Source organism: Brachionichthys hirsutus, chromosome 5 (genome assembly GCF_040956055.1).
Source record: "Brachionichthys hirsutus isolate HB-005 chromosome 5, CSIRO-AGI_Bhir_v1, whole genome shotgun sequence".
NCBI lineage: Eukaryota > Metazoa > Chordata > Actinopteri > Lophiiformes > Brachionichthyidae > Brachionichthys > Brachionichthys hirsutus.
The window spans coordinates 7,226,636-7,254,501 of NC_090901.1; the positions used below are offsets into that span (position 1 = coordinate 7,226,636).

Sequence of the window (27,866 nt, forward strand, 5' to 3'; positions counted from 1 at the left end):
CATTTGGTGACGATGACGAGATAAAACCTCCTCCTGGCCATTCAGTCCTTCACAAAAGTGTCTCAAACACCTCGGAACCAAAAATCCAAATCCTCAAACGCGCTGCTTAAGGCGACTTTTCACTGATACCGGCCTTGTCCTTCCAGCCCGCCGACCAACAAGACATTCCACCCCCACCCCCCCACCCTACCCCTGGCCTTTGTTTGCTTTTATCAAATGCCCAAAAACAGCAAGGCCGTCAAGAGAGAGCTTGACGAAGATGTCACGGAGTCTGTCAGAGACCTGCTTTCCAACGAGGACCCCTGTGAGGATTCCTTTAAGAAGAGCTCTCTGATCGTCAACAGCCATGAAGGGGAAGGGAACGAGTGCGATGTGGAGGAAGGGGCGTCGGACGGCGAGGAGGAGGAGCGCCCGGCGTGGAACAGCAAGCTCCAGTACATCCTGGCCCAGGTTGGGTTCTCTGTCGGCCTGGGCAACGTCTGGAGGTTCCCCTACCTGTGTCAGAAGAATGGAGGGGGTGAGTTACCTTCAAACGCGTCACTAACGGCGACCATAAGAGATATCCAATCGTGAGGAGTGGTGTTATTTATTTATTATCTCAGACAGGATCAATGCTCATTATCTGTCGAGTTTGTTGACATGCTAGAGATATAGATATTGATGATGTCATACCATCGCTTTTTATTCTATTTGACGTGTATTTTGTATTAATCTGCAACACGTCTGAAGCTAAAACCAAATACTTCAATCCTGTGTGTGTGTGTGTGTGTGTGTGTGTGTCTTCTCGGGCCTGTTTTAAATAGATCTGGTATTCAGATAATGAGATAAAAGCAGGGCAGGTCAGAATGTGTGTGTTATTGTGTGTGCGGTTTTTGTTCTCATGTTCATGTGATGTAATTGTCTTTCATGCTAAATGTAAGATAATTAGAGCGAATCCCGTCACCGTGGCGTTCTCTGATTGGTTGGTTGGGGTTTTTTTCCATTGATGGTGTGAAGTCTGTACAGAAAGGAAATCTTTTACATTTAAATGATTTCCTGCCATTTAAATATTCGGTTTACGGTATATCCAAAACCAGCAATCCTTCGCTGTACGTTGGCGTTTCACTTCAGGAAAATGTTAGCTGGAATGGCAAATAAAAGGTGACTTTGGTTTCCTGGCCCTTTTTTTATTTTATTTTATTTAAGTAATCACCTCAAACCTTCAAAGTAAAGTAGAGCCACATTTTTAAAGCAGAAAAAGAAAATCAGAACGAATCCTTTTTGCTAGCTATCCTTTTCCTGCACACAGAAGTGATCTCATTTTGGGTGAGCGGTGGAAAAACTTTGCGTGTCATGGGCTTCCCCCCACCCCCCCCCACCCCCCAACACGGAACAGGGTTCAAAAGGCGAACCGTCCCTTCTGAACGGACTGCCTTTTGTTGCACCGCAGCCCGAAGCCGTCAAGCTATATTTACCAAAGTCCCACAAAGTAATCCAACTGTAATTTAGATAAATTCTAGTTTCCAGTTTGCACGTACACTGTGGTGTGTGTGTGCGTGTGTGTGTGTGTGCGTTTGACCCTGTTAGATGGCGTTTGTGACGCCGGGCCCTGCGGCTCCCTTTGCATGAGCCTCATTCAACGCGCTGCTTGTGTTCCTTCCGCCGGTAGGAGCCTACCTGGTGCCCTACTTCATCCTCCTGGTGTTGATCGGCATCCCGCTGTTCTTCCTGGAGCTTGCTGTGGGACAGCGGATCCGCAGGGGCAGCATTGGGGTGTGGAACTACATCAGCCCTCGCATGGGGGGCATTGGGTTCGCCAGCTGTGTGGTAAGCCTCCTAACTGGATCTACACCGTCCACATGGTGATCTGGATCAGCACCAAAAGGTTCTAGATTGTTCTTGGTATCTTTATACACCAACCACGAAAAGTCAAAGTGAATCAGAGTTGATGTGTATTTTTAACTGATTCTTGAATCCATAAATGGGTTTTAATGTTAAAATGTAATATTTGTTCCTGACCTCATTCTGGATCAGAACCAGAATACATGTTTCATGATGGTTCATATCGGACCCCTTTATGACTGATTTTTGGTGACTGAATTGAATGCAGATTTTACAAGATAGGATTTTTTTTTTAAGCCTCCATTATAAGTAAATGGGAAAATCCAGACGGTTATCCGGATCGCTCTCAGAATTGAATTGATCCAAGTTAGAGCAAGACCCATCTTCAGATTTTCATTCATCCAGATCCATCCAGCAGTTCTTCTGTAATCCTGGTTTTCGCCGTAGGTGTGCTTCTTTGTCGCTCTTTACTACAACGTCATCATCAGCTGGAGCCTCTTCTACTTCTCCCAGTCCTTCCAGCAGCCTCTGCCATGGCACGAGTGTCCGCTCATAAAGAATAAGACCAAGTGTAAGGCTGTTTTCCGCTGCCGCCGCCGCCGCCGCTCGCTGCCTGGCTTTTAGAATGTCCGGCTGTAAACTCTTTGTATTCGTCTCCACAGACGTGGTGCCGGAGTGTGAGAAGAGCTCGGCCACCACCTACTTCTGGTACCGCAGCGCTCTGAACATCTCCGACAGCATCTCTGAGGGCGGGGGGCTCAACTGGAAGATGACCTTATGTCTCCTGGCTGCCTGGTTGATGGTGTGTCTCGCCATGATCAAGGGAATCCAGTCCTCTGGGAAGGTGAGGCGGAGTTAGTTCGGCGTCTCGGCACCGTGGCCTCTATAAATGGAGTAACGGCTAATGGGCAGAAACAAAAGTTCAGCTCTTGCCAAGCGTTTGCTCGCCGGCTTGAAGCTGCCTTGATGCCTCGCCACCAACGGAGCGGCGTTCTCTCACCATTTAGACTCGGATCTGATTCCGACAGCTCTTGCGATCCCGTGTGGGATTTACAGGTCATCTTATTTCATCTTAACGTAGCAAATCTGACAGTAGCGTGACGAGCATCCGGGCGGATTAGCTCGCCGGGTAAGAGTTGGCATCTACTTGCGAGTTCACCCGGCTCTTCCGCTCTCTTTTACAGGTGATCGGAATCACTCTTCGCTTTCTCACATCATGTGACGCGTATTAGCCGGTGTGCGTCTAAGTCCACGGGCAAGCTCGCACTAATTGGAAAAAACGGTCCCTCGCTCTAATCCTGCCAGAAAGCGCTCGGGTGAAAATGTTGTTTGATTCTTTTATCCCTGCTTCGTACGTCGGACCTGTTAAGTGTGGCGTCGCCGGCGGTTCGGTATACTCTGTCACGCAGCGCAGTCTTCCAAAAGTCAACGACCTCAACTCAAGGAATGTGCTCTTTGGAATAAATCCTAAATCACAGAGACTGTTTCGCTACATCTGCATTTTAAAGTGCTTTAAACTTATGTGAGTTTGTTTGTACGGCGTATTTACTGCGGATAAACCCACTGCGTAAAAACCGGCCGAACACTGGTGCAGAAATTAAAAGAACCGGTCCGGGGGCGTTCATCGAAGGGGACCAAAAGGTCCCCGTTAAGACGACAGTATTGATCAGCTGGGTTTGCCGTTTCTTTGGCGCAGAGACGGTGCTTCTTTGACGCCAGCGTGTACTAATATTAGACATTAGTTGCCGTTTGTAATGTAGCGCCGTGGGAAACACGGCTATCACCAGCGAGGATTCACACCTCAGATCCAGACGCTGTCCGGAGCTCAAGTCTTATCGCTCCAGCTGCCAGCTCCGACTCCGGCTCGGCTCGGCTCTCGTCTTTCTGCTCGGCGTTCAGCGCCGAAAGCCCGAGACAAAACAGGATCGGTGCCCTCGGGTGTTTTTGATCTCGGCCTGGGCTCTGCAGGTTGTTGGATTTATTGGCTGTTGGCGAGATACACCAGTAAATAGCACGACCGTTGCTACGCTGTTAGCATGAAGCATGTTGGAGTCCCTCCGCTGAGTCAAATTCAACCTCCTTATTATTTTTGTGAATAGCCAGATGGGCATGAACGTTCCCCGGAAGAGGCCCGTTTCAGCGGTACAAAGGAGTCCCAAGCCCCCCCCCCCTCAAAGGCCTTTTTCAAGGAATATCCCGGCCGCCGTCTGCATTTCACTCCCATTTCTCGGTGTGTGGGTGGGCGTGAAGGGGATCGGACCATTTTGGTTACCATGGTTATACGCGCTCTTTTGGCTTGGCTTGATTGTCAAGCGAGTGGCAGAAGAAATGGGGGTTAGGGTATCAGGCGCAGGGGGGGGGCTATGATGGGGTACAGGGAGGTTTTTCACAGCTGCGGTAAAATGGATTTAAAGTGAAATAGTTCAATAATAAAACAAACTGCGACGATGTTCGGACATGACCCCCCCCCTACGGGAAGCTATCGCTCTCTTAATCTTTCATAATAAAAGCCTGTTCTTTGATAAGACGCAAGACCGAGGATGGATATCTGCATGTTTGGCTTTTGGCTGACCAAGGCCACGGCCCGTGTTCTCAAACAAGAACACGGTTCTGGAGGCTTAATCAGGAAACGGCTGCAGCTGAGGAGAGTGGGAGATAAAACAAAGTCCAAACCGCCTCCTTTATATGTGCACGTGTGTTTTTATCCCGAGTCACACGGGGGGGGGGGGGGCGTTCATTAACAAGGGGAAAGCTTTTCAGAGAAGGAGCCTGCGTTCTACGGAACCACCTCCATCTTCTCTGAACTTCTCTGAGATGAGGCGACACGCGTTCTCCCTCAGCGCTACACACGGACCACCGTGGAGGAGACGCAGTGAGTCAGTAGCCATGGTTATGACTCAACCCCAAATCATCTCCCTGCGTCTGAACCCACGCCCTTCTGCCCGTCCTACACCGACGTGGCGGCTGGGAGAGGCTTACAAACACAGGCGCAAAAGAAAAGGAGCCCACGGCCTAATCGGCGCCACAAAGGGCCCTGCTGCCATCGGTTACGCACCTTTCATCGAACACTTTACGGCTGCGTTCACACTCCATTGTCGGACTTGTCTTTCTCAAACAGGAAGGAGACATGGTGACTGAAGTTGACCCACTCCGGGTGTTTAATCAGGTTCTTTTTCGTGCAGGTGATGTACTTCAGTTCCCTGTTCCCCTACGTCGTGCTGTTCTGCTTCCTGGTGCGGGCTCTGCTCCTGAAGGGTTCCTACGATGGGATTCGACACATGTTCACGCCGAAGGTATCGCACACACACGAAGTCCTCTAAACTGAGTTCTATGTCAGAACAAGGATCTACTCTGTAATTGGCCGGTTCCTCACCAGCAACAGGCCAATGGCACCTCAGGCTGTGAAATCATATCACCATGAAAACAGGCCGATGCTTTACGTAGCCAACCGCTCGCCGAGGTCGCTGCGTGTCGTCTGCTCAGCCTCATCGGCTGACATCTTAAGACTTCGAAAGGCAGTCTTAAGATGGCACCGGGTTCTGTGTCCAGCAGACGTTTGGGTTCTTCTGCATGCGCGTTCTCGTGATTCAGAACATCATGCATAGAAAAGATCGGGACACCCCTACTTTTAACCAACCATAAATCAAAGACTGGAAGAGTTTTTGTTTCAAATCCTCACAATTAAGAATCTGAAAAATAAAATAAAAATGTTGGATAATTTTCTCTTATTTTTTATAAACTTTCTGTTAGAAGAAATTTAACCATATCCTTCCAACGCTAACCGCGAATGCCTGCCTGCCTTGTGTTGTCAGTTGGAGATCATGTTGGAGGCCAAGGTGTGGCGGGAGGCGGCCACGCAGGTCTTCTTCGCCCTCGGCCTGGGCTTCGGCGGCGTCATCGCTTTCTCCAGCTACAACAAACGGGACAACAACTGCCACTTCGATGCCGTCCTTGTGTCTTTTATCAACTTCTTCACCTCCATCCTGGCCACCCTGGTGGTGTTTGCAGTGCTGGGCTTCAAAGCTAACATAATGAACGACAAGTGTGTGACGCTGTGAGTTGAAGCTTCCCGTCCTGGCGACGCTGCCGTTTAGACATTGTTGAAAGCAGAGAGAAGCAGTGTGGAAAAGATATGCTGTAAAGTTCTCACAGCGTGGCGTTGAGCAGAGTGTCCACGCTGGTACCATAGCAACCCGATGAATGGGAGCGTTGTCCCCCCTGCTAAAGGGGCCACATGGGTTTACCCTCGCCCGTTCTGTGCCCGAAAACGGTTTTGTTTAAATTTTTAGGCCTAACTTTGCGGTGTTTTTTTTAGGAACACAAACAAGATTGTGTCGTTACTGGGGAACGGCATAGACGAAAGTCTGATCCCGCACCACATCAACCTCAGTCACGTGAGCGGCGTCACCACCGAGGACTACCATCAGATGATGGAGATCTTCAAGGGGGTGACGGAGAAGGACTTCCCCAAACTGGGACTGGAACCGTGCGTCATTGAGGACGAGCTCAATCAGGTACGAGAAAAAAAAAAGAAGTTGCCTGGGTTACAAAAAAAGGTCACCTAATTTGCCGTGAACATCGAGCTTCTCCTTCTACTTTTCTAGGCGGTGCAAGGCACAGGTTTGGCCTTCATTGCCTTCACAGAGGCCATGACCCACTTCCCAGCCTCGCCCTTCTGGTCCGTCATGTTCTTCCTCATGCTGGTGAACCTCGGCTTGGGCAGCATGTTCGGCACCATGGAGGGCATCCTCACGCCGCTGATAGACTCCTTCAAAGTGCGGAAGGAATTCCTCATAGGTGAGAGCGAGAACTCCAAATACCTCCGCTTTAACTCGGGCAAGGATCAGATGACCAGAAATGGGCCGTGGATCTGCTGGGAGGGGTGGGTGGGATGCCGGGTGCTGTTTGACCTGGAGCAGCTGAGGGCGTCCTATCACGGGGCTGTAACCGGCGTCCTGCTGTCCTCCCGCAGGGGGCTGCTGTGCGTTGGCCTTCACCATCGGCCTGGTGTTCGTTCAGCGCTCGGGGAACTACTTCGTGACCATGTTCGACGATTACTCGGCTACTTTGCCGCTGCTCCTCGTGGTCATCCTGGAGAACATCACAATCGCTTGGATCTACGGGATTGATAAGTAAGTAAACGGCACAATCTTTGACGTAGCGTCACGCAATGTGCACTAAACCCAAACGTCAATGTTCTCTCGTATCATTTTAATGCAAATTAATTTGGATGCATTGTATTTTATTACATAAGTGGGGTTTTTCCATTTTGGGGGGGGGTACGGCTGTGTTCCGACCAGATCTGACCTTTAAAGGTTGCAGTCTGCACTCACGACGGGTTCGGTTCCCTCGGTTCTACTCCCTGTGACTAATTCCCATGACAACAAACTGTTGCTGGAACAGAAGTTGAGCCTGAGGCGGCGTTCACAAATCTTTTGCCTGTCTAATAAGGCCGTTACTAAAGGTCACGCTCCCTTTGGAACCCCCGAATGAGCACAACGCCACGACCAGAGGCGCTACAAAAGGCCAGCGGCTTCCTGAGTAACTCACGTTTGATGACCCAACCTCTTAGATTCTTTGAAGACCTGAAGGAAATGCTGGGCTTCACGCCGTTCCGCTTCTACTACTACATGTGGAAGTACATCACGCCCGTCCTGCTGCTGGTCCTGCTGGGCAGCAGCTTCGTCCAGATGGTCATGACCCCGCCCAGCTATCACGCCTGGAGACAGGACGAGGTGAGTCAACGGGGACGGAACGTCTCCCGCTTGTTAAAAACCTGGAACAAGTTAAAAGCAAATGAAGGTTCAAGGCAAACAAGGCGAGGCGGGGGGGAGGCGCCTTTTAACCCTCGGACAATCAACAGGACGTGTGGTCTGATGCAGAGACCTTTAAGCACCCGTTTGATCACATCAAGGGAAGACGAAGGCGTTCAAAAAGCTATTGTCCGCGGAGCGAAGGGGCGAACAGGACAAAGCGGCCACGCGGGTGACGCTCACGTTGGCGCGCCTTGCCAAGACACCCGGTTCGGTTTCGCCTGCAGAGAATGTCTTCGTGTCGCGTTAAAGTGATGAGTCTGAGGCGGGTTTACCGTATTAAAACTATTTACTGCACTTAGCAGGCATGATTGTAACTTGACCTTTAACGGCAGCCTCTCCCTTGAGCCGGTCCAAAGCCCGGATAGAGGCAGAGGGCGGCAGCAGGAAGGGCGTCCGGCGTGAAACTTAGGCAGACCGCTGACGGGTCGAGCCGAAAGAGGAGGAGGGGGAAGAAGAAGATTGAAACTTTACCTTTAAGGAAACAAGCAGCGATCAGATACAGATGATGAATCTTATCAGCTAATGAACTAGATGATCAATCAGAAAACCCAGTCCAACGAGACGTGTGCACCGTCAGAACCGGCTACCTTCAAGGGTTCTGTTGGAGTAAGTGTAACAAAAAGACGCAACCTTTTTATCCAGGCAATTTCTCCCAAAGCCAGCAAAAATATTCCGTGTGAGGTGGGACTGATGGGAGGAGCCGTTGTCCCGTCCTGGGCCGCCCGCCACCTGCTCGACTGAACTCAAACTGATCGGCACCTTTTCCCCACCTGTCCTCCAGGCCAAAGTGGAGAACCTGCGCTTCCCCGTTTGGGCCATCGTGGTCTGCGTCTCCCTGGTGGTGCTGGCCATCATGCCGGTGCCCGTGATCTTCGGCCTGCGCTTCTTCAACGTCATCGACGACAACTCCGGCTGCCATTCCGCCGTGGCCTACAAGAAGGGCCGCGTCATCAAGGAGAGCGTCAAGCAGGACGACGACGACGACGCCAGCCTGATCCAAGGGAAGCCGCCCAGCGAGGCGCCCTCCCCGATGCCCGGCGACAGCATTTACCGCAAGCAGTGCGGCAGCGGGGCCCCCGATGTGGACGCCGCGCCCAATGGCCGTTACGGCATCGGCTACTTGATGGCCGACATGCCGGACATGCCTGAGTCAGACTTGTAGGCTGACTTCGTAGTCCTGGCCATACCGGCAGCCCCCCCCACTGCTCCGCGTGCATTTCGTCAGCCATCTTCTACGTGTATTTACCATGTCCTGTATACTCTTTGTAGATATCGTAGCTGCTCTCTTACTCATCTCTAAACCTTTACGACTGTTGACCTTAAAAATACGGTGTGGGTAGAACGCATTTCCTCGGCCGCGTCCCAAATCCACCAGGATGCTCCTTGCAGATGCTGTAGACGAGAAAAGGTGCAAGCAATAATGTGGACGCTCCACCGGATGAAAATCTGCAAAGAGGCAAAGGGGGCGTGTTTAGGGGTTCAAGAGGTCACGTTGACTTCACCCACGTCTGGGGGCGGTTTAGGTCCACCTCCTGTCCATCACGGGTCTCGACGTCAGCAGCAAGATGACCAGAGGGACGGCAGGCGCCGTTGAAATCCACTCCCGCGATTGTTCGAGACATAAGTGTGCCTAAGTCATTTATATTTGTTTATAGAATACATGATGAACGTTGTATATTTAAGGTATTCTGTAAATATAATATAAATATTATAAATATATTTATTAGTTTCACCACTCCATGTTTTTAAGGTTCAGAACTCCTTCAGATCTTTAACTCCCGTGTCCTTTTTGTTTTTTTACTAATGTGCTGTTGATGTTTGTGAGGCCCGAGTCCTCTTTTGTAAATACTGTTTTCAATGAAATGGCTTTAAAATGCAGTTGCTTCCCCCCCCCCCCCCCCTTCAAGATTAAAGATCGAATGTGATCCAGACCATTTGAACGGCTGCTTCTTTCCACTCTTCCACAACTTGTGATATTCCACCGTCGCACCACTATTTGAAACGTGCAAACGTGAAACCACGATTACGAAGTGTCAAACTATAGTTTATCGATTCATGTTTGATTCTGAAGAATAGATCCTTTAGACTAGAGAATAAAGCTCCGTAAGAGAGTCTCGACTCGATTGTTCTGTTTGACGCCTTCAAAGTAAGTCGCCTCAGGTAGCAACGAGACAAAGGAGACACCGTTTGTCCCACAGATGCGTTATGTCAAACACAATGACCAGTATCCTTTCATTGGGTTTGCAACAAAAACAAGGTAAACACACACGAGAATAAACAATCAAATCACGTTCAGAGCCTTTGTCCTTGAGCGTCCTTGGGCCTCCTTTTCTGCTTCGTGCTTTTAATCTGACGAGGGAGTCAACAAACGCTTCCTGAACATCTGCGCCGGATAACACGAACGTCTGACAACAGAACAGAGATCGGCTTCTCCGCCCCAACGTGGGAAATGGTTTCACCCAAAAAAAAGAAGTGTTCATCCAGCGATTGCGATGGATTTCTTTGTGGTCGTTCTGGATCACAGCTGGAAAACGTCCACTGGAGGAGGGGGGGGGGGGGGGTTGGGTCCCTTTTTCACAGCAGTCTGAAAATAACACACGATGGCATCATTAATGAGAGAGAGAATAACTTCTGAAAGACATTCCTGTTCGAAACTATTTCCACCTGATGTGTGTGTGTCACGTGGCGGAGACGTTATGACTCCGCCTTCTTGTTGTTGCCGGTAAACAACAGCCGTGAATAGCCGAACTTACGGACACGTGGGTTCAGTCCCGGTCCCGCTGTCCTCTCATCTCGGCGGCGATCTGCTCCCGTTTGTCGCAGTGTCTCTTCAGGTCTCTGGCCTCCGTCGGCAGCGCGTCCGTCCACAGCATCAGCACCGACTCCTCGTCTGAGAGCAGACGCAAACTCAGCCACAGTGGATAGGCAACCGTGACGGACGGACGGACGACCATCGCACTCACCCGACTGATTCTTCTTCTGTGGGGTTCTTCTCCCCAGAACCAGCACCACATTCTTCAGGGTCAGGGTTTCTGTCGGTGCGAGACAGCAGAGGTTACCGTCAACGGGACAGAGGCGGAATGGAAGGTCATGAACCGGCAGCACGCCGGCCGTTTCACGTCATTCAGGATGGACACAGGATGGTTTCATGACATCTCTCTCTCTCTCTCTCTAACTCGTGTTTTAGCGACTTCCCTTTTTACAGCAGATAGAAGAGGTGAGCTAGGTTACAGATGGAACTACTTTTATAAGATGGAGGCTTTTATAAAAATCCTATCTTGTAAAATCTGCATTCAATTCACTCACCAAAAATCACAGTCATAAAGGGGTCCGATATGAACCATCATGAAACATGTCTTCTGGTTCTGATCCAGAATGAGGTCAGGAACAAATATTACATTTTAACACTAAAACCCATTAATGGATTCAAGAATCAGTTAAAAAAAATATTTAATTAAATTAATAAACTTTATGGATTGTAAACGGACCGACTAACTGACAGTAACCTGAAGGTATCCACCCACCAATGAGCGCCGATGCGATGAAACGTACAGAATCACAACACGGACCAATGACCTGCAGCGTCTGGCGCTTGGAGGGATCCAGCAGGAGCAGGTGGCCCCCTCTAGTGCCAATCCAGAGTGATGCAGGGCCCTGCATGAGCAAGGCCTTCACTCGGGCCCAGAGGGGGGCCGTCTCAGTGGGCGGTTCCCCCTCGCTGCTCCGCCCACCTCTGCAGCCGGAGTCGCGTGTGCCGGAAGAGAAGGCCGCCACAAGAAAAGAAAACGTGTCAACCCGCGATTCAGGGACGTCTCTGCTGACGTTCAGCGATGGTAAACAACAACAACTATTTACACCGTCGGTAAACAACAACAACTGTTTACCTGCGTGTCTGCTGACACCTGATGATGCGAGCGCAGTCCATGCAGTCCACCAGCCTCTCGCTGCTCTTATCCCAGACCTCCACGGTCGACGTCCCGGCTTTACTCAGATACACGTACTCATTCACGACCATTCGGGAAACACACGCTTCACTGCTCAACAGCTGCTGGTGCCTGACACACACACACACACACACACACACACCTCTTCCGTTATAAAAATATTTTTTTTACATTTTTGCCGGTCATCTGTGACGATCTATTACCCGTGAGGGAAGACGAGGTTGGGTCGGGTGTCGACGGTCTTGGAGACGTCGTAGTCGGCCGTGAAGGACAGGATCTTGGTACCGCAGCCGGCCCAGACAGACCGGCTGTCCAACGAGTGCAGCGACTGTCCCAAACACATGACGGGCGTGTTGACGTTTCCCAGGGTGACAGTTTTAACCGGCTGCCCATCCTCCTCCTGGGAGGGGGAGCACCAAATGGAAATGAGGCTCCAAGCTGGCGCTGGATGCATTTACACAGAACCAGAACGGAGCCGTTGTGGATCCTTTCACCTTCAGCACAGAGTCCTCATAAATAGTGAGAAGTCCGTCAGCCGTTCCAACCAGCAGGTAGTTCTTCCTTTGGCTGAAGACAAACACAAATTGGAAAATCTGATCTGTAAATTGTCATGAGATGATCTTCTCTAAAATTAAATGAGCACTAAAGACGTCATAAATGTGTGGAGCTGAAATGCACTAAAATAAGCACAGAAAACTAGAGAACAAATGAAACAAACGATCACGTAAAAGTACTCGTTAAAGTTAGAAGGATTAAACGGTTTGTTGCATAAGAACAAGGTTAACGTCGTTACGCAACATTCCATAGTTAAAACTATAAGAATGATGCAATCGAGAGAATCATGACTGTCGCCGTCCGGCTCACGTGCGGCGAGGATGGGTGTGGAAGTAGAGCGAGGTGACGGCGTCCTTGACGCCCTGCAGGCGGCGCCATGACGACACGTCCCGGGTACTGATGGTCACTATGGAGCCCAGCTGGGTGCCTGCCGCCAGCCAATCACAGGACTCGTCAGGGATTTGGACAGTCACAAGACACAAGACCGGGCTGCTGTCGATCACCTGCAGGACGGAGGACAAAGAGCACGAAGTTAAGCGCTCTTACGTCTCCCCGTTAAGATGTGCCAGTGAGACCAGTAAACCCAGAAGAACTGCTGCTGGGACCTGCGTGACGACCCCGTTGGTGTCCAGGTCCACGGCTGTGATGGAGCCTCGTTTGTGGGCGGTGCTGCCCCCACCCAGCCAGGTGTAGCGGCTACTCGACGGGAAATCAGCGCTGCCAGAGCTCACGGCCAAACACTTGGCGTTCAGCACCCGAGGAAGAGGCAGCTCCTTCATCAGGCCCAGCATCGCCCCGGAATTCAGCCGGTCAAACACCTGCATACACACACAATGTGTTCACACGCTACACACACAATGTGTTCACACACCTACACACACACACACAATGTGTTCACACGCCAAGCATACAAACAATCAATAAACAACAAACAAAGGCAGGAGAATTCCGGGTCTCTTTCGCCCCAATGGAGAACATGACCCCCCCCCCCCCCCCCCCAAGCTTTGTCCAGGCCCTGACCTGAGCAGATGTGGGTCGACTCTGGGGGCTTTCCCTCAGGCAGTCCTTCATCAGTGCCTGGAAGCCGGGCCAGGGGGGGCAGCCATAATGCTGGACTGGATCTGAGTCCAACACAGAGGGAATGTGGTGGAACTCAAATCACCAGATTATAGTTAACCAGATTTCAAACAGCAGCTTAACAAAGAAATGGACAAAGCTGGACTCATTTCCGAGTGGACGGATCAAGACTCTGGTTTTACCGGTTCAATCTGAAGATGTATCCTCACGTCTGAGACCCAACAAGTCTACAGGTGTGACTTCAGGCGACATGTTCCATCCTCCTTACCTGGAAGTTTTCCCTGCACGGCGATCTCATCGAACTCGCTGGGGAACATCATGCCGTCAGCGATACGCTCGCCGCGGGTCAGCAGGTCGTACAGCAGCAGGCCCAGACAGAACACGTCGGCCTGCTGGTTGTAGATCACGTTACCCCGGGCAACTTCTGGCGCTCGGAAACCTGCCGGACACAAATGAGTCCATTTAGAAAGTGACCCTGACCTGGACTCCGTGCGAGCTTCCCGCCGGCGTCCCACCTGGCGTTCCCTCTGGGCTCCTCACTCCCATGCTGCAGCAGTACTGAGCGATGCCGTAGTCCGTGATCTTGGCGATGATCTCGGCGTCGGTCTTCAGGTTGAACAGGAGGACGTTGTGGGGCTTGAGATCCCGATAGATGATCATGGCTGAGTGGAGGTACCTGAGCGAACACAGGTTCACGTCGCACTGCTCAGAGCTGGAGCTGTTTGCTGTGAACTTATATCACAGGAACAACCAAGAGGAGACGCGCTCATCCGGGTCTCCCTACCTGAGTCCGTCGGCCACCTGCAGGGCGATCCTGTGCTGCAGCTTTCGATTGAAGCGGCCCTTTTGGTGTTGAAACAGGGAATCCAGCGAGCCGTGCAGGGCCAGCTCCATCACCAGGATCTGGGGCGCTGAGCCGGCCGCCAGCAGGCCCACGAGGCTGGGGTGTCGGAGGCGACCCAGAACCACCAACTCCTGGGGAGAAACAGATGACGGAGGGGAGCGAAGGAACGGTAGAAACGGGCAGCGACCGGCGGGACCGGCGAGGTTCCGTTACCTGTCGGAGCAGCCGGTAGATGTAAAGCTCAGACGCGTGCTTGTCGAATATTTTCACGGCCACTTCTTCATTTTTATAGACGCCTCGATAAACGGTCCCAAAGCCCCCGTCCCCTGAAAGCAAACGGGCTTTTGACCTTTTCGCCGAAATGCACCGATGCCATTATCGACACGCCGAAAGGAAGGAAGGCGATTTGCGTGGAGACGAGATTAAGCGTACCGAGCTGGTTCTCCTTAGACATGACGACGTCCAGCTCCTCGCTGTCCAGGATCGTCCCTGCGGGCTGGTCGCTCAGCACCAAGTCCGGAGCGATCTGAGCGATGGGAACCGTGCAGCGGGGGTCCTCCGGGTGCACCAGCAGAAAATCTGGGATCGGGGATGTGATCAGAGTCAGACGAACCGCCGTTAGACGATCGGGCTGCTGCTGGAGGCTCGTGGAACCAAGCGCCGGTAGCGTTTTACGGGCCGAGGACAACCCCGTCCTTGGGCGTGATTTACACACCGTTGCCGAAGCTGGCGAAGAGGTCCTCCAGCAGGATCTTGCTCCACTCCTGGCCGTCTTCATAGCTGTACAGGGCCCACTTCTTCAGCAGAGCCTCGCCACTGCCGTGCACGTCGGTGCTCAGGAGGCCAGGAAACCATTCCTCCAGCAAGGAGTCGGTGTGATCCACCACGTGACCCAGTAGAACCCGGCCTGGAGTGAGGGGGGGGGGGGGACAGTTAGCGGTGATGGTCAGCAGGACAAGCAAGGCATCCTTCCCGAATCTCACCTTTTCGAGAAGAGGGAACAGTAATCCTGACAAAGCTGGAGGTGTTGTCCTCCACGGAGGCGGCCTCCACCAGACAGTAGGCCTCCTGGGACCAGCTCAGGTACAAGCCCCTCCTCCAGTAGATCCGGTTGGGTCGCGCCACTATTTCTGCGTGTCACAAAAGGAAGATCGATTTTACCAAGCACTGGTTTTCCTTACTCTCTCGCTCACCTTTGTCTGCGTTCACCTTACCTCTTCCCCAAAGCAGGTAAGAAGAAAACTCCAGCAAGCGGCTGATCTGGCGGGACCAGTAGCCCATGGGGAAGTACGGCATCTCGTAGAGACGCACGATGACCTCCGAGTTCTCGCAGTGAGGCAGCTCGATCACCGGCCTGTGTTTGGACAAACTGGAGCGGGAGAGGCGAGTCGCTAAAGATGGGGGAAATATCATCAGGATTATAAAACTCCGACATTCCAACACACCAGCTGGGCACCAGGAGCTGGTCCTCGCCGAAGGGTAGGGCGATCTGAAACCTCTCCAGCAGCTTGAAGAACTGGCTCATGTGGCTCTTGGGGAAACATTTGGTCTCGAGCAGAAGCTTTTCCACTGTGGAGCGCTGGACGACGCCTTTGGGAGGTTCCCACGAGCCGCAGCTCTTCAGAGTCAGCTTCTACGTGAGGAAGGACAAAAAAAAACAGACACCGTGTAGACGCACAGGTAACAGCAGGGACATCGTGGCAGCCTCTGATTGGGCGGCTGAGGTCACCTGGGAGATGATGTGGCACAGCCACTGTGGGTCGATGAAGTAGAGCTCCTGGAGCTGAAGGGCCGGATCATCAAAGTGCAGTAAGACCCCTTTGGAAAGAACAGACGGCTCGCTGTTGGTATTTAAGACGGTGTTAAAATCGCTCCAGATGTTTCTGAAGGAGATTTCCCTCCTTAGATTAGATTTCAGGATCTTTTTCCGAGCGGTGCGTCGGATCAAAATACCGGCTTCGCTGAGGAAGTGGACGGCGTGGGACAACTCGGCTTCCTCCAGCTGCAGCTGATTCTCCTGGATGATCTGCAGCAGATCCTGGTGCTTGAGGACGGGGAACTCCGGGGAAACCCTGGATCTCTCCTTCAATATCCGGCGCTCCAGCTCCACGTAGCTGTCCGGGACCAGCTGGCCCATCACGGGCTGGCCCTGGATCTGCCGGGCGTGGGGAAGCAGAAAAACAGGTGAAGACATGGAAGAGGAAGCGTTAATCAGCTGCTGGAGCTCCTTTCACCTTGAAGCTGGTGACTTCCCGGATTATGGCTTTGCGGAGCTTGGTCACGGCGTCCGAGTCCTCGCAGACGGAGACCATGTGGTAGTCCCGGATGGCGGGGAGGTCCTGCTGGTTCAGCAGCTCCTCGCTGATCTTGGTGAGGCAGGCCTGTAGCTGCAGCTCCTCGCTCACGTCGGTGTGGGTTCCCACCAGGATGACCGGCGACAGAGGAGCCGCGGCCTGGGGTGGCGAAGACGAGGCGTTCACAAAACCCTTCTGCACTTCAAGAGCAGAAGGGTTGGGTGGGGTCAGGAATCGGGGTTAGCAACGGCTCACCTTAATGTTGAACAGCCAGGGCTTTAGTGCCTCCACCTGATTGGCTCCTTTGCTCAGGTTGTACACCACCAGGTAGAGAGCTCTGGACGTCAGGAAGTGAGGGTGCGAGCCGCAGAACTCCTCCTTACCTAAAGACAAAGAAGCAGGACGTGAGACTAAAACCTCTCAACCAAACAGGAAGCTCGTCTGGTGCATCGAGTGGTCGGCCGACCTGAGAAGTCCCAGATGTTCAGAACCATTTTCCTCTTGTCCCGGTCCCTGACGGTCCAGTCCCAGACGTCGATGCCGACAGCATCCTTCTTAGAGTTGGCCCGGGAGCTTTTCAGCTTCATCAGCTGCCGGATGAGGGCGCTCTTCCCGCTGCCGGAGTTCCCCACCACGATGAGCTTCATCCGGTAGTACGGCACCGCCTTCTTCAGCCTCTGCTGCAGGAACCTGGGACGGAGGGCGAGAGGAGAGGTGCGACTAACTTCACGCAGAGACAGAGACAGCACAGACGGGTGGAGACAATGATCATTTACAACTAACCCCTAACCTGACAATGTCTTTGGTCTTGCTGCCTGTCAGTTTAAGGTCCAGCTGGAGTCGCAGGCCTTCCAGCGGCAGGTCCCACAGCCGACCCAGGCGGCCCATCTCATCCGGGAAGGAGTGCAGGTCAGAGTTGTGGCTGACATCCAGGGAGGTCAGGCCTTCCAGAAGGCCGATCTGCGGAGGGATCTGAAAGACACAGCAGATCTAAGGAGCTCTATCGTCTGCAGGACGCCCTCGGTGATGGACAGTCGAGTTACCGTTACACACACACCTCTGTCAGCTTGTTGCTGCTCAGGTGGAATTTCTCCAGCCTGGACCATTTGTGGACCGGTCCGCTGAGATCCAGATGTCTGATGCAGTTCTGACTGAACATCAGCTCTCTGAGGTTGCTGGACTTCCAGAAACTCGGTCCAGGCAGAGCGGCGATGCCGTTTGTCCTCATGTCCACTGACCGCAAGCTGGACACATAGAAGCATTTAAGAGCTTTCTTTAAAGAAGCTTTAATGAGCTTTAAATGAGAAATCAACGTTCAAAACAAAACGTCTGGCTGACTTTGGGAGATTGAGGATCGCCTCGGGAACGTCGGGGAAGTTGTTGTTTGCTAGTTTCAGGGTGGTGATCTTGGATGAGAGATGTGAAAGAGAAGCTGGTAGAAGAAGAAAAACAGCGGTTAACTAGTCACAGGACAGAAGGGTTTTTGAGTGCACGGAGCCGGACTCACAGAGTTTATTTGACGAGACGTTAAACGTTTCCAGTTTCGGGCAGCCGGTCAGGAATTCTGCAGAAACTTCCTGCACGCTGTTCCTGCTCACGTCAAGCAGCTTGATCTCCGGCAGACGCAGAGGGAAGCAAAGCTCCGCTATCCCGTTCCTGAAAACAGGGCAAGGATCTTTATTTTACTTATTTATTATACCCTGCATTTTGTTCAGAACATCGTTACCTCCTCCAAGGAGGTTCTGTTTGTCTGTCTGTTAGCAGGATGAATAAAAAACTGCTGGGTGGGTCTTGGTCTAACTTAGATCCATTACATTTTGAGAGTGAACCGGATAACCTTTTGATGATGATCCAGATCACCACGTGGACGGTGTAAAACCAGTTAGGAGGGGAATGAGCTGCTTGGTGGAGGTCTGTGCTCTCCGAGCGCTGTTTGACATAACTTTGCGGACGCGCCCTTCCAGACGGAACAGAATCGGACCGCTTACCCCTCCACCAGCAGCTCCTCCAGCTGATCCGTGGCCCGGTCCAGCTCGTGGGGAAACGTGGTGATTCTGTTGACGGACAGGTTGAGCTGCCGCAGGGACGGACAGGTGACGGCGGGGTCAAAGGTCAGCAGGGGACCCACGCGATTATGAGAGACGTTGAGCGTGCTGAGCGAGAGCAGAGACAGCAGCTCCGCCGGCAGCGACTGCAGCTGGTTGTCCTGCAGATCCAGTCGGCTCAGACTCCTCAAACTCTGCAGCAGAGAGAGAAACAGAAAGTTCAAGCGCGTCTCCTCCAGTCGGGCGTCGGCGTCTCCTCACCGGTCGGACACTTCACCTGGCACAGGGCTGGAGGGAACTCCAGCAGACGGTTGTGGCTCAGGTCCAACCGGATGAGATGTCCGAGCTGCTGCTGCACCAAGGTGTCGTCGGTCAGACAGGACAGGGAGTCCAACTCGTTCCCCGACAGGTCCAGCAGGAGGATCCTCTCCTTCTCTTTGGACGGAGCAGCAGAGTTCTCCCCAGGTCCAAACCCTGAGGAGGCGACGGGAGAAATTGGGCCTTTGTGTGTGAAATGTACAAGAATAAAAAAAGCTGTCGCTCAGGAACCACATCTTAAACCACACGATGGCCTACAAACAGCAAACTGTGAACCTGAAGCGTAAAAAAAAACCTCAGCAGAACCACAACGTGCTAACAGAGTGCTCCATGAAGAACCTTTCTGTTTGGAGCCGGCCCGCCTGAATCTCTGGGGCAGCGACTCGTTCTCTCTCTCCGTTGGTCCATTCTGGAAAAACCCAGACAGCAGAAAGGAGAACGGGAATCGGAATCAGGAGAACAGGACCGCCAGGAATGAATCCCAAAAAACTTCGATATCAACGTCACACCAGGCATAAAACCGTAGAACGGATTACCTCAGCGCTGGCGTGCCTGCGACGGCTCTGCTTCCTCTTGGCCGACGCCCACGCCAGCTCCTCCGTCGAGATGCTGTGAGGCTTTGGTGAAAGAAGTCCGGAGAGCGAATCACTCCCTACAGGAGGAGGCGGGAGGGAGGCGGTCAGGGCGGCGTCCCGAGAAGGTCAGCGACACTTCACAACAAGTATCTTAGATTCTTTCATTTCAATCTCCTTTGATCCAACGTTTTATTTCATGCCAGCCCCCCCTCCGGACGACATCGCCGGATCGTTACCGTCGCTCTCCGTGTCGTTGATGAAAAACAGGCCGTCGTCCACGGAGACGAAGCTGAAGCCGGAGTCGTCGCTCTCCTCGGAAGTGTAGCCCGAGGTCAGACAGGGGTCGGCCAGAGACCTGGACGGACCGCTGTTACTCTTGGACCTCTGGATAGACCGAATGTACCTCGCCAAACGGACGCCTTTACCTGAGACACAGAGCAGGTAAACAGTAGCTTAGCTCTGCATTCTACCTGTCCAGCAGAAAGCATGAGTGGAGGCTGCACAGAGTGATGAAGCCGACGAGCGTCAGGTGATCCTCACTGTTGTTGTCGCGCAGACTCTGTTTCCGGCTTTCGGCCAGCAGGGGGCGGAGCCAAGCGGCGTCCAAGCGGCCCAAACGGAAGCCGCCGAGACAGAGGGCGCTGTTGGCGAGGTCCACCCCCAGACGGCCCAGCAGGAGGATGACCGTGGGCCCGTCGCCCCGCCTCACGCTATCCGCCAGAGCCCTCCGGAGGTGCTGCTCCTGGGCTCCTGGGCTCAGCAGGAGCTCCACCAGTTCCAGGGGTCCGCCTCTTTCACACACCTGACAAAGACCGACACCGATTTGATGCTTGTTCTGATTACCGATGGATCCGCCTCTCAGGAGGTCTCGGCGCTATGACGAGCTGGATCTTTCGTGACCTCTGACCTGACAGATGAGAGGCTCCGTTTTGGTCTTCTTGTTGACGTCGGCGCCCAGCTGGATCAGACACTCGGCCAACGCCGTGTGGCCGTCCTCGCAGGCCTTTTCCAGCATGCTGTAGTGAAGGTCCGAGTCGCTCCACATCTTGCACAGAGCCAGGCACACGGATTTACGCAGCTGACGGGGAGGAAGAAGACGAGGTGAGCTCCCAGAGTCTATCGACGAAGAAGAAGAGAAAGGCGTAGAGAGAGGTTGAAGCGAACCGGATTGCTGCCCTGGTCAGGAGTCTCCTCGCCGAGGTGGACAAAGATCTGCCTGTCAAAGTCTTCTTTCTGCAGTTCAGCCGCTGCTCCCGAACAGACGTCCATCATCCTCACGGCCACATGGAAACCCTGGAGGACACGCGAGCGGAGACAACCATCAAATCCCTCAAATTCAAGGACAGGTTTGAGTCACAAGGTTAATCCACAATGAGAATTTCTAGTTTCAGTGACATCACAGCAACATGAACGGCTGCTTCCTGACATATGAGTAAGCGTCTACGGATATTCCGTCGCCGTGGTTACCTTCAGGAGGAGCTCACAGTCCTCCCTGTACTGGACGAGAGCGGCGACCACAACAGAGGCCAGAACCGGTACCATCATCCGCGACAGCTTCTTCTTGGATACGAGGTAGCCGAGCAGGTTCAGACCCCAGTAGTGTATATCTGGAAGTCAGTGACATCATAAATAGTTATCAGTTTATAATAATCAATCATTGCAGGTTGCAGATCTGTATTTTTTTTATGTATGGGGCGCCGTAATGAAGCCGATTTGGAAACAAGCTGGATGTTCTTACCTCGTTCCTGAGGGAACATCTGTAGGGTGTGAAGCACCGTGTCGATCGCCCCCTGCTGGCAGAGCAAGTCCACCGCACCGGAGCAGTCGGCCAGAGCAGACAGAACCTTCAGCCCACGCTTCTGTATGCTGGAGCTGCTGATGAACTGGACACAGACCCAAGCGGCACCGGAATGACAAACGCATCCTGCCGTTCTAATCTCAATATAATCAATCAGCCCTTATTGGAAACGCATCCTGGAATAAAGCAGGAGCGTCAGAACTCTCATGAGGTTGAGGTTAATTACACAAATGCCTCCAGAACCGCTAAGAATTCAAGGTTGATCCGTTGGACTGAACATTATGAAGGAGGCCACTGGGTGCAGTCGTCATGGCGAAGCATTCGTCTTCATTGATACTTAAGTTGATTATTGCTTTTCTGCCCCCCCACACTGACATGTGACCATCTCTTCTCTTTTTAGAAGCTTAACCGGTGCCGGTTCTGAAAGAATGACCACATTCATGCATATCTCAGAGACAAGTGGCAAATTCTTTCTTAATGTCATTACTGAACATCCTTCCAACGTTCTGCTTGCGGAGCCGTGAAAATGAATGGATGAACTGTACTTCTGCGAGGAGGAAGACCGAGAAGTCAAATTCATAGCAGGGTGTTCAAGCTCAGAACGCTGGTCTCGGTTTCTTTGTGAAGTCACTATGTTGCTATGTGGAGCAGCGAGGATCTCGTGTTCCTACCCTGTTCAGAACCTCCAGGTAGAGCGTGTGAGCTCCTTCCACCACACACTGGTTCTTCAGGACCTTCAGGGACATGTCGGCCACGTCTGGGTCGGCAATCGAGGCGCCGTTCTCCCTTAAACTCCTGTCTGGGAGTTCACAAACAGACACCAAAGGAAATGTGAAGACAAAGAAGACACGCAGAGGCACAAGCGTGGGAACCGGAGTACAAAATGTGCGATGTGCACGTCCACAACATCCCAAAGATCAAACCTGAACTCCCCTAATAATCGCTGCTCAAACAAATCATGACAGCGAGACAAGGTGCTTGAGCGTACCGGGGCAGAGGAACGCCAGGCTGGCGTTTAGAGCCACCAGCTGGACCTCTGGCTGGAAGTTATGGATCTTCATGGCGCTGAGTATCTGACTCATGGCCATGTTCAGCTCGTCGAGACTTGCAGTCCTGCAGGCACAGAGAAAACCTGTAAAGCAGGCCGTCGCCGTCGCTTTGTTTGAGCCCGTCACAGAAGACAACGGGCTTGGCGCTTTGCCGCTTGCTGCATTCATCGACCTCGCGGAGGCCCACCTTCCCTGGAAGAGCAGGTTGAGCAGCTTGCATGCGCTGACGGTGACCTCCTCTGACGTGGAGTGTCTCTTCATCATGTCCACCAGGTTCACGTGGAGCCCGCTGGACAGCAGCAGGGAACGCGTGTGACCTGCCAACGGGTCAGGACGGGATTTAGGAAGAGCCGAGCAGGTGTGACGGGAATCACAGAACGATTCACTTTGAACGAGGCAGGTCTGAGTGAAGCGATGATGTCACACCGATGATGTCACACCGATGATGTCACACCGATGATGTCACACCGATGTGACATCCCGGGTTCAAGGATGGAGGCCGAATGAACCATCCGGGATCAGCTTCTGCTTCCTCTCTCGATGACCTACTGTTGTGCGTGACGAGCGTTGCCATGGCGCTGGTCGCAGCTTCAAACACCCTGGGGGAGGAGGAGTGGAGCAACATGGCCACCATCAGCTGTCGGTAAAGGGGGGTCCTGGAGTCAACAAGACCAAATGCAACATTTCATCCCAGAGTTATTCTATAAAGCCTACAAAGCAAGACAAGACAAGGTTTCGCGTGTACCTCCCGTCCCGTCCGTCCTCTGATTGGCTGAGGCCAGCTCCGTGCAGGAACAGGTTGTGAACGGCCCAGCTCGCAGCTTCCTGTGTTAGCGGACGTCAGAGACCGGCGTTATCAAAAGGATGTCAAATCCGCAGAAGCTCGAAGGGAGGGGGGGGGGGGGGGGCACCTGAACGGTGGGCTCAGCAGCGTGTAGATCCAGGGCCACGCGGCAGACCTCCATCCAGCCCAGGTCCATGACCACCACCTCCTGCTCCTCCTCCTCCTCGGCCCGGTTCTCCTCCGCCTCTCCTTCCTCCAGAGCCTGCTCGGCCACCACTTTGTTCTGCACGATGGTGGCAGCTGAAAGGAGACGGCGAGGTGCGATGACAGGACCGTTCAACATCTAAGCTACCTGTCGGATCGTTGCTTCCATGAGGTGAGGATGCTTAGGAAGTTCAACCAATGGCAGCGGACCGGATGACCACCACAAAGGAGGCGGCGTCCCGCACGTCTGTCGAACTAGTCCTGGATTTGAAGACCTTCCGTGTCTATTTGCCCCATGGGGCATCTACAACAGCCTTAACGACCCATTACTGTAGTAAACGGGTCAAAACCAGAATCTGTTTGTGTTTGTCCTCACTGAGGTCAGCCAGGAAGGACAGCGCCGCCGCCTGCAGCACGGCGTTGCCAGGGAAACCCCGACAGGCTCTCACGGCGACCCTCTGGACGCCGTTCAGCACCAGGATGTTGTAGTAGCTCTCTACAGGAAGACAGGAAGCAACACCTCCATTGATGCTCTAATATTAATCTGTCACCTGGAAAGCATGCAAGCGCCGCAGCAAAGATAAGCTGGATTACAGCGTATTCATGGGCACCTGATGTAAACCTCCTGAACAGGCAGCAGGCTGTCTCCTGCAGGTCCTCCAGCTCGGGGAAGGCATCCATGGCGGTGCTGATGATGCTGTAACAGCGAACGCCGCCCGACATCAGGATCTCCACGTTACTCCCTGGAATGGAAAAGTTCCACTCGACGGCTGAACAAACGTCTCCGATTCTTTTACAACTCCAACAGAGGCCGTCAAGAGTTCAAAACCAGAACCAAGTCATCTTAAACTAGTCAGACCTCCCCCAAGCAGCTCGTTCCACTCCTAACTGGAGCCACATGGTGATCTGGATCAGCACCAAAAGGTTCTAGATTGTTCTTGCTATCTTTATACACCAACCATGAAAAGTCAAAGTGAATCAGAGTTGATGTGTATTTTTAACTGATTCTTGAATCCATAAATGGGTTTTAATGTTAAATGTAATATTTGTTCCTGACCTCATCCTGGATCAGAACCAGAAGACATGTTTCATGATGGTTCATATCGGACCCCTTTATGACTGTGATGTTTGGTGAGTGAATTGAATGCAGATTTTACAAGATATTATTTTTCTTAAAAGTCTCCATTATAAGTAAATGGGAAAATCCAGATGTTATTGTATCCAGACGGGAATCCGGATTGCTCTCAGAATTTAATGGATCTAATTTAGACCAAGACCCATCTTCAGATTTTTATTATCAAGCAGTTTTTTTGCAACCCTGCTAACAAACACACAAACGCCGTCAAAAAACAGAACCTCCTTGGCGGAGGTTAATTTGAAGGCAGGTTTAACAGTTGAGCACAAATATATTTAAATATTGCGCAAAAAAAATAAAAATGGTCTTGCATAGAAAAACACAAACTGAAAACAGAGTGATGCTTTCAATAGCCTGAAATTCTCTCATGACAACAATCAACATAAAGCCTCGTGACTGAAACGCTGTCGTGTCCAGCTCCATCGTTCACGCACAGAAAATTTGATTTTCAGTCTGGAACAACTTCTCACTTTGTTTCTTTTTTTTATTTTGAGCTACAATTCTTCATGCTTTTTATGCAACCTCCTACATTTAGCCCGTGTTTTTCAGAGAGACGATATATCACTTCTGTCCTGTTGTGACTTTACACGATGACACATGAAAGGCTGCGTCACCAGAATAACCCGAACTGCTCAGAAACAAAGAGGTCGAGCTTCTCTCTGCACAGAACCTCATCACGGCCAAACCTGTCACATTCTGATCTGTATTAAGAATGACAGAAATGACATCACAAATGTATGTTTGAACATCATTTGTTCCAAGAAGTCCCCTTTGAGGTACAAATATTACATGTACCGGTTTTCAGGTCATAATAATGTGATTATTATTACACTATATCATTATTTCATACGTATATAAATAAATTATGCATTTGAGTTATACTTCGTTCTACTTCGCAAGCACCGCTCTCCTTTCTTATAAAGGGTTGTTTTGACTCTGCAGGGAAATTCCTCATGTTTTCTGCATGTAATCTGATCAGATAATCAGATTACATTACAGAAATGTTAAAGAAAGGCCACGGTGACATCATGACCCGGCAGCGAGGTGAGAAATAGACCATGTGGGACAGAGGAATAAAGACATCGATGTTAAATGTGCCTCCTTAATGATCAATGTGTGAAGGGACACTTTGGTATTGAACTTATCAATACATCTCTGCACGATGAGGACAACTGATCAGTTTGATATCAACGCATGATGGGATTCGGTTTGGGTTGAGAAGCGCTAACACGTTAGCTCTGTAATGCTAATAGAGTATTTAAGATCTTTTCTGTCCCTCTTAGAGCTCAGCACTGGGGACTGATGTGGGTCTTACCTGGACGAGCCAATGGGAGCAGCACCTTCATGGCCTGCAGGAGTACCTCAGGGCAGTCCAGGAACCTCTGGAGAGCAGCCAGAACCACCACGTGATCCTGGTTCTCCACAAAATCCACGAGGTGCTCGTCACTTACTGGAGACACGGACACAGGAAAGACATTAAGCTAAAATTGCCAAGTTTATTGCTAACGGTGTGCATAGCAGCTATTAACGTGTTTAGCATTAGCACATAAATGGAGCCTGATATGCTAACCCTGCTTCATGAGACTTTAGATTTAGAAACTTATTGACTTATTGAGCATTAAACCCGATTGCGACATAAAACGTCAACATGTTTAGATGCTCGCCTCTCTCCAGGAGGAGCTGCAGAGCTCCACAGCCCTGGAGCTGCACCTCCACACTGGCAGCAAACGTCTTCATCGCCTGTACCACCAGGGCGAACACGTCCTCCTCCTCCTCCTCCTCAAGCAAGAGCAGTGGAATCAAATCTACACGTGTCAAAAACACACACAGTGTCTCACTGAGAATAAAGGTTTAATTACATAAAAAAGACAAAAGAAAACTACCTGTAAGCACAAAAGCTCAGACCTCCCCCAAGCAGCTCGTTCCCCTCCTAACTGGATCCACATTATACATTATAATGTAACGTAGGCAGTTAAACAGGAAGTAGAAGAAGAAGCAGGCTCAAATGTTAGTCTAAAATATAAACGCGATGCGGTTCGGTGAAGCGGGATTTCAACGGGGAACCACAGCACACCACAAATAGAAATACGCACACACACACACGGGCCGTCCAGAACACACCGTGTACCTGATCTGAGCAGGAGAGCCAGGGCTCTCAGTCCAACCATGGTCACCTTGCTGTCCGTCCTGTACCGGGACAGGACAGTCAGGATCAGCCTGGAAAGATATCCGGAGACTAGTTAGTTAGACAAGAGAAATACGTTCAAACAGCTCGACACACGTCAGTCTGCAGGGTTCTAACGGAAATGCAGTTAATGTTCTGATTATAAGACCAGAACTAAACGGCAGGTAGAGAACAACGAGCAGGAACTGAGAACGGAGACATATGGACTCGGAACATCCGAGAGACAAAAATCTAACTAAACATTGGTGACCTAAGCCACCGTATTTGACCTTGAAGGGGGACATTACCGTCTGGACTGGATCTCATGCATCTCTCATTATGAACCATAAATGTCAACCACATGGTGGCCCGAGAGGAAAGGTCAGGTGGTCGGTATACTTACCGGTGCGCTCCCAGCACCTTCCAGTCCGTGGCCTCCTGCAGAGGTCTGGTCAGCTGCTCCAGCGTACCTGGGCATATTTCAATCAGCCGACACAGCAGCGACCAACCCACCTGCAGCGGCGATATGACATCATCACACACCTCAACTCTCATGAGCTTTACAAGGCAGCAGTCACAAGACGCCATAAAAGAGATCGGGCTAAGGTGGGGTCAGCTGATCTAAAAACCTGTTTGGCTAGATTCCGGCTATCACTGATCTTTGGGAAGCTATACCTGCTGGACCCCCCGGCGGCTGATGGAGGAGGACAGAACCCCCAGGATGGGAGCGTGGACGTCTTTATCGTCAAACAGTTCAGCCGCTGCAACAAAGACACACACACACACACACACACACACAAAGAAACAATGAAGGGTTTTAATCCAACCTGGACTCGTTTGAATGATATTTCACATACAAAAAAAAAAAAGATGTGAAAGTGAAAGATCGAGTTCCTGATTAGAAATAGAAATCGCACAAATGTGTGGTTGTCCGTAGGCGAAGAACCCAAAAACCGGGGCTGGGACGTCCTTACAGGGTCAGACTGTGACGCTGGTTCCGTTAATCTCACCTACAGATGACCAGCGCGTAAATCTAACCCAACAGTCCTGTTCACCTGCAGATCAATCCCGTCTGAAGCGTGTTTTCCTACCATTGTCGGTGTGCGCCAGAAAAAGTAGGTCTCGGAGGATCTGGATCAGGGCGCACAGGGGTCTGTCCTCTGGGGGGGTTTCCAGTCTCACCAAGAGTTTCTTCAGCCTTTCCTCCAGCTCCTCTCTGTTAACCATGGTCCCTTGGAAAGATGTTCACCAGCGGATGAGCTGACGCGCATTTAGGTCGGGCGTGTTACGGCCCATCGGAGCCGATGGGCCACACTGCTGCGGCGGGATGGCACCGGGGAGGTGACGCCGAATCCAGTCATATGGTCTCATTGCATTAGTAAATACTAGGCTGTGTTACGTCATAGCACGTTAACTACACCAGGTCAGAGTAGCGGACTTTCG

At 51.7% G+C, this 27,866-nt stretch overlaps 2 protein-coding genes across 2 annotated transcripts; one reads left to right on the forward strand and one right to left on the reverse strand.

Moving 5' to 3' along the window:
- Positions 1–216: 216 nt before the first annotated feature.
- slc6a15 (solute carrier family 6 member 15) lies at positions 217–8,799 on the forward strand. Its single transcript, XM_068739898.1, has 11 exons — positions 217–517; positions 1,649–1,806; positions 2,269–2,392; positions 2,484–2,665; positions 5,004–5,114; positions 5,634–5,875; positions 6,137–6,335; positions 6,426–6,618; positions 6,794–6,953; positions 7,394–7,556; positions 8,419–8,799. The coding sequence occupies exons 1-11, from the start codon at positions 217–219 to the stop codon at positions 8,797–8,799; spliced, it is 2,214 nt and encodes a 737-aa protein (XP_068595999.1).
- Positions 8,800–9,836: 1,037 nt separating this feature from the next.
- On the reverse strand, positions 9,837–27,711 carry lrrk2 (leucine-rich repeat kinase 2). The gene is made up of 52 exons (XM_068739242.1): positions 27,515–27,711; positions 27,099–27,184; positions 26,827–26,936; positions 26,388–26,476; positions 25,924–26,064; positions 25,575–25,709; positions 23,736–23,867; positions 23,501–23,620; positions 23,048–23,220; positions 22,882–22,961; positions 22,686–22,792; positions 22,324–22,453; positions 22,076–22,200; positions 21,759–21,886; positions 21,028–21,172; positions 20,757–20,896; positions 20,454–20,582; positions 20,197–20,367; positions 19,830–20,091; positions 19,526–19,714; positions 19,251–19,366; positions 19,054–19,123; positions 18,674–18,870; positions 18,340–18,590; positions 17,859–18,007; positions 17,690–17,783; positions 17,409–17,595; positions 17,142–17,323; positions 16,818–17,041; positions 16,607–16,734; positions 16,292–16,510; positions 16,011–16,212; positions 15,787–15,875; positions 15,503–15,690; positions 15,272–15,426; positions 15,041–15,187; positions 14,773–14,964; positions 14,490–14,636; positions 14,271–14,383; positions 13,998–14,188; positions 13,729–13,889; positions 13,482–13,652; positions 13,157–13,257; positions 12,742–12,954; positions 12,446–12,639; positions 12,076–12,142; positions 11,785–11,981; positions 11,540–11,671; positions 11,144–11,388; positions 10,601–10,669; positions 10,391–10,527; positions 9,837–10,221 (listed from the first exon to the last, which is right to left on the reverse strand). The coding sequence occupies exons 1-51, from the start codon at positions 27,648–27,650 to the stop codon at positions 10,403–10,405; spliced, it is 7,644 nt and encodes a 2,547-aa protein (XP_068595343.1). The 5' UTR covers positions 27,651–27,711; the 3' UTR covers positions 9,837–10,221; positions 10,391–10,402.
- Between the last annotated feature and the right edge of the window lie 155 nt (positions 27,712–27,866).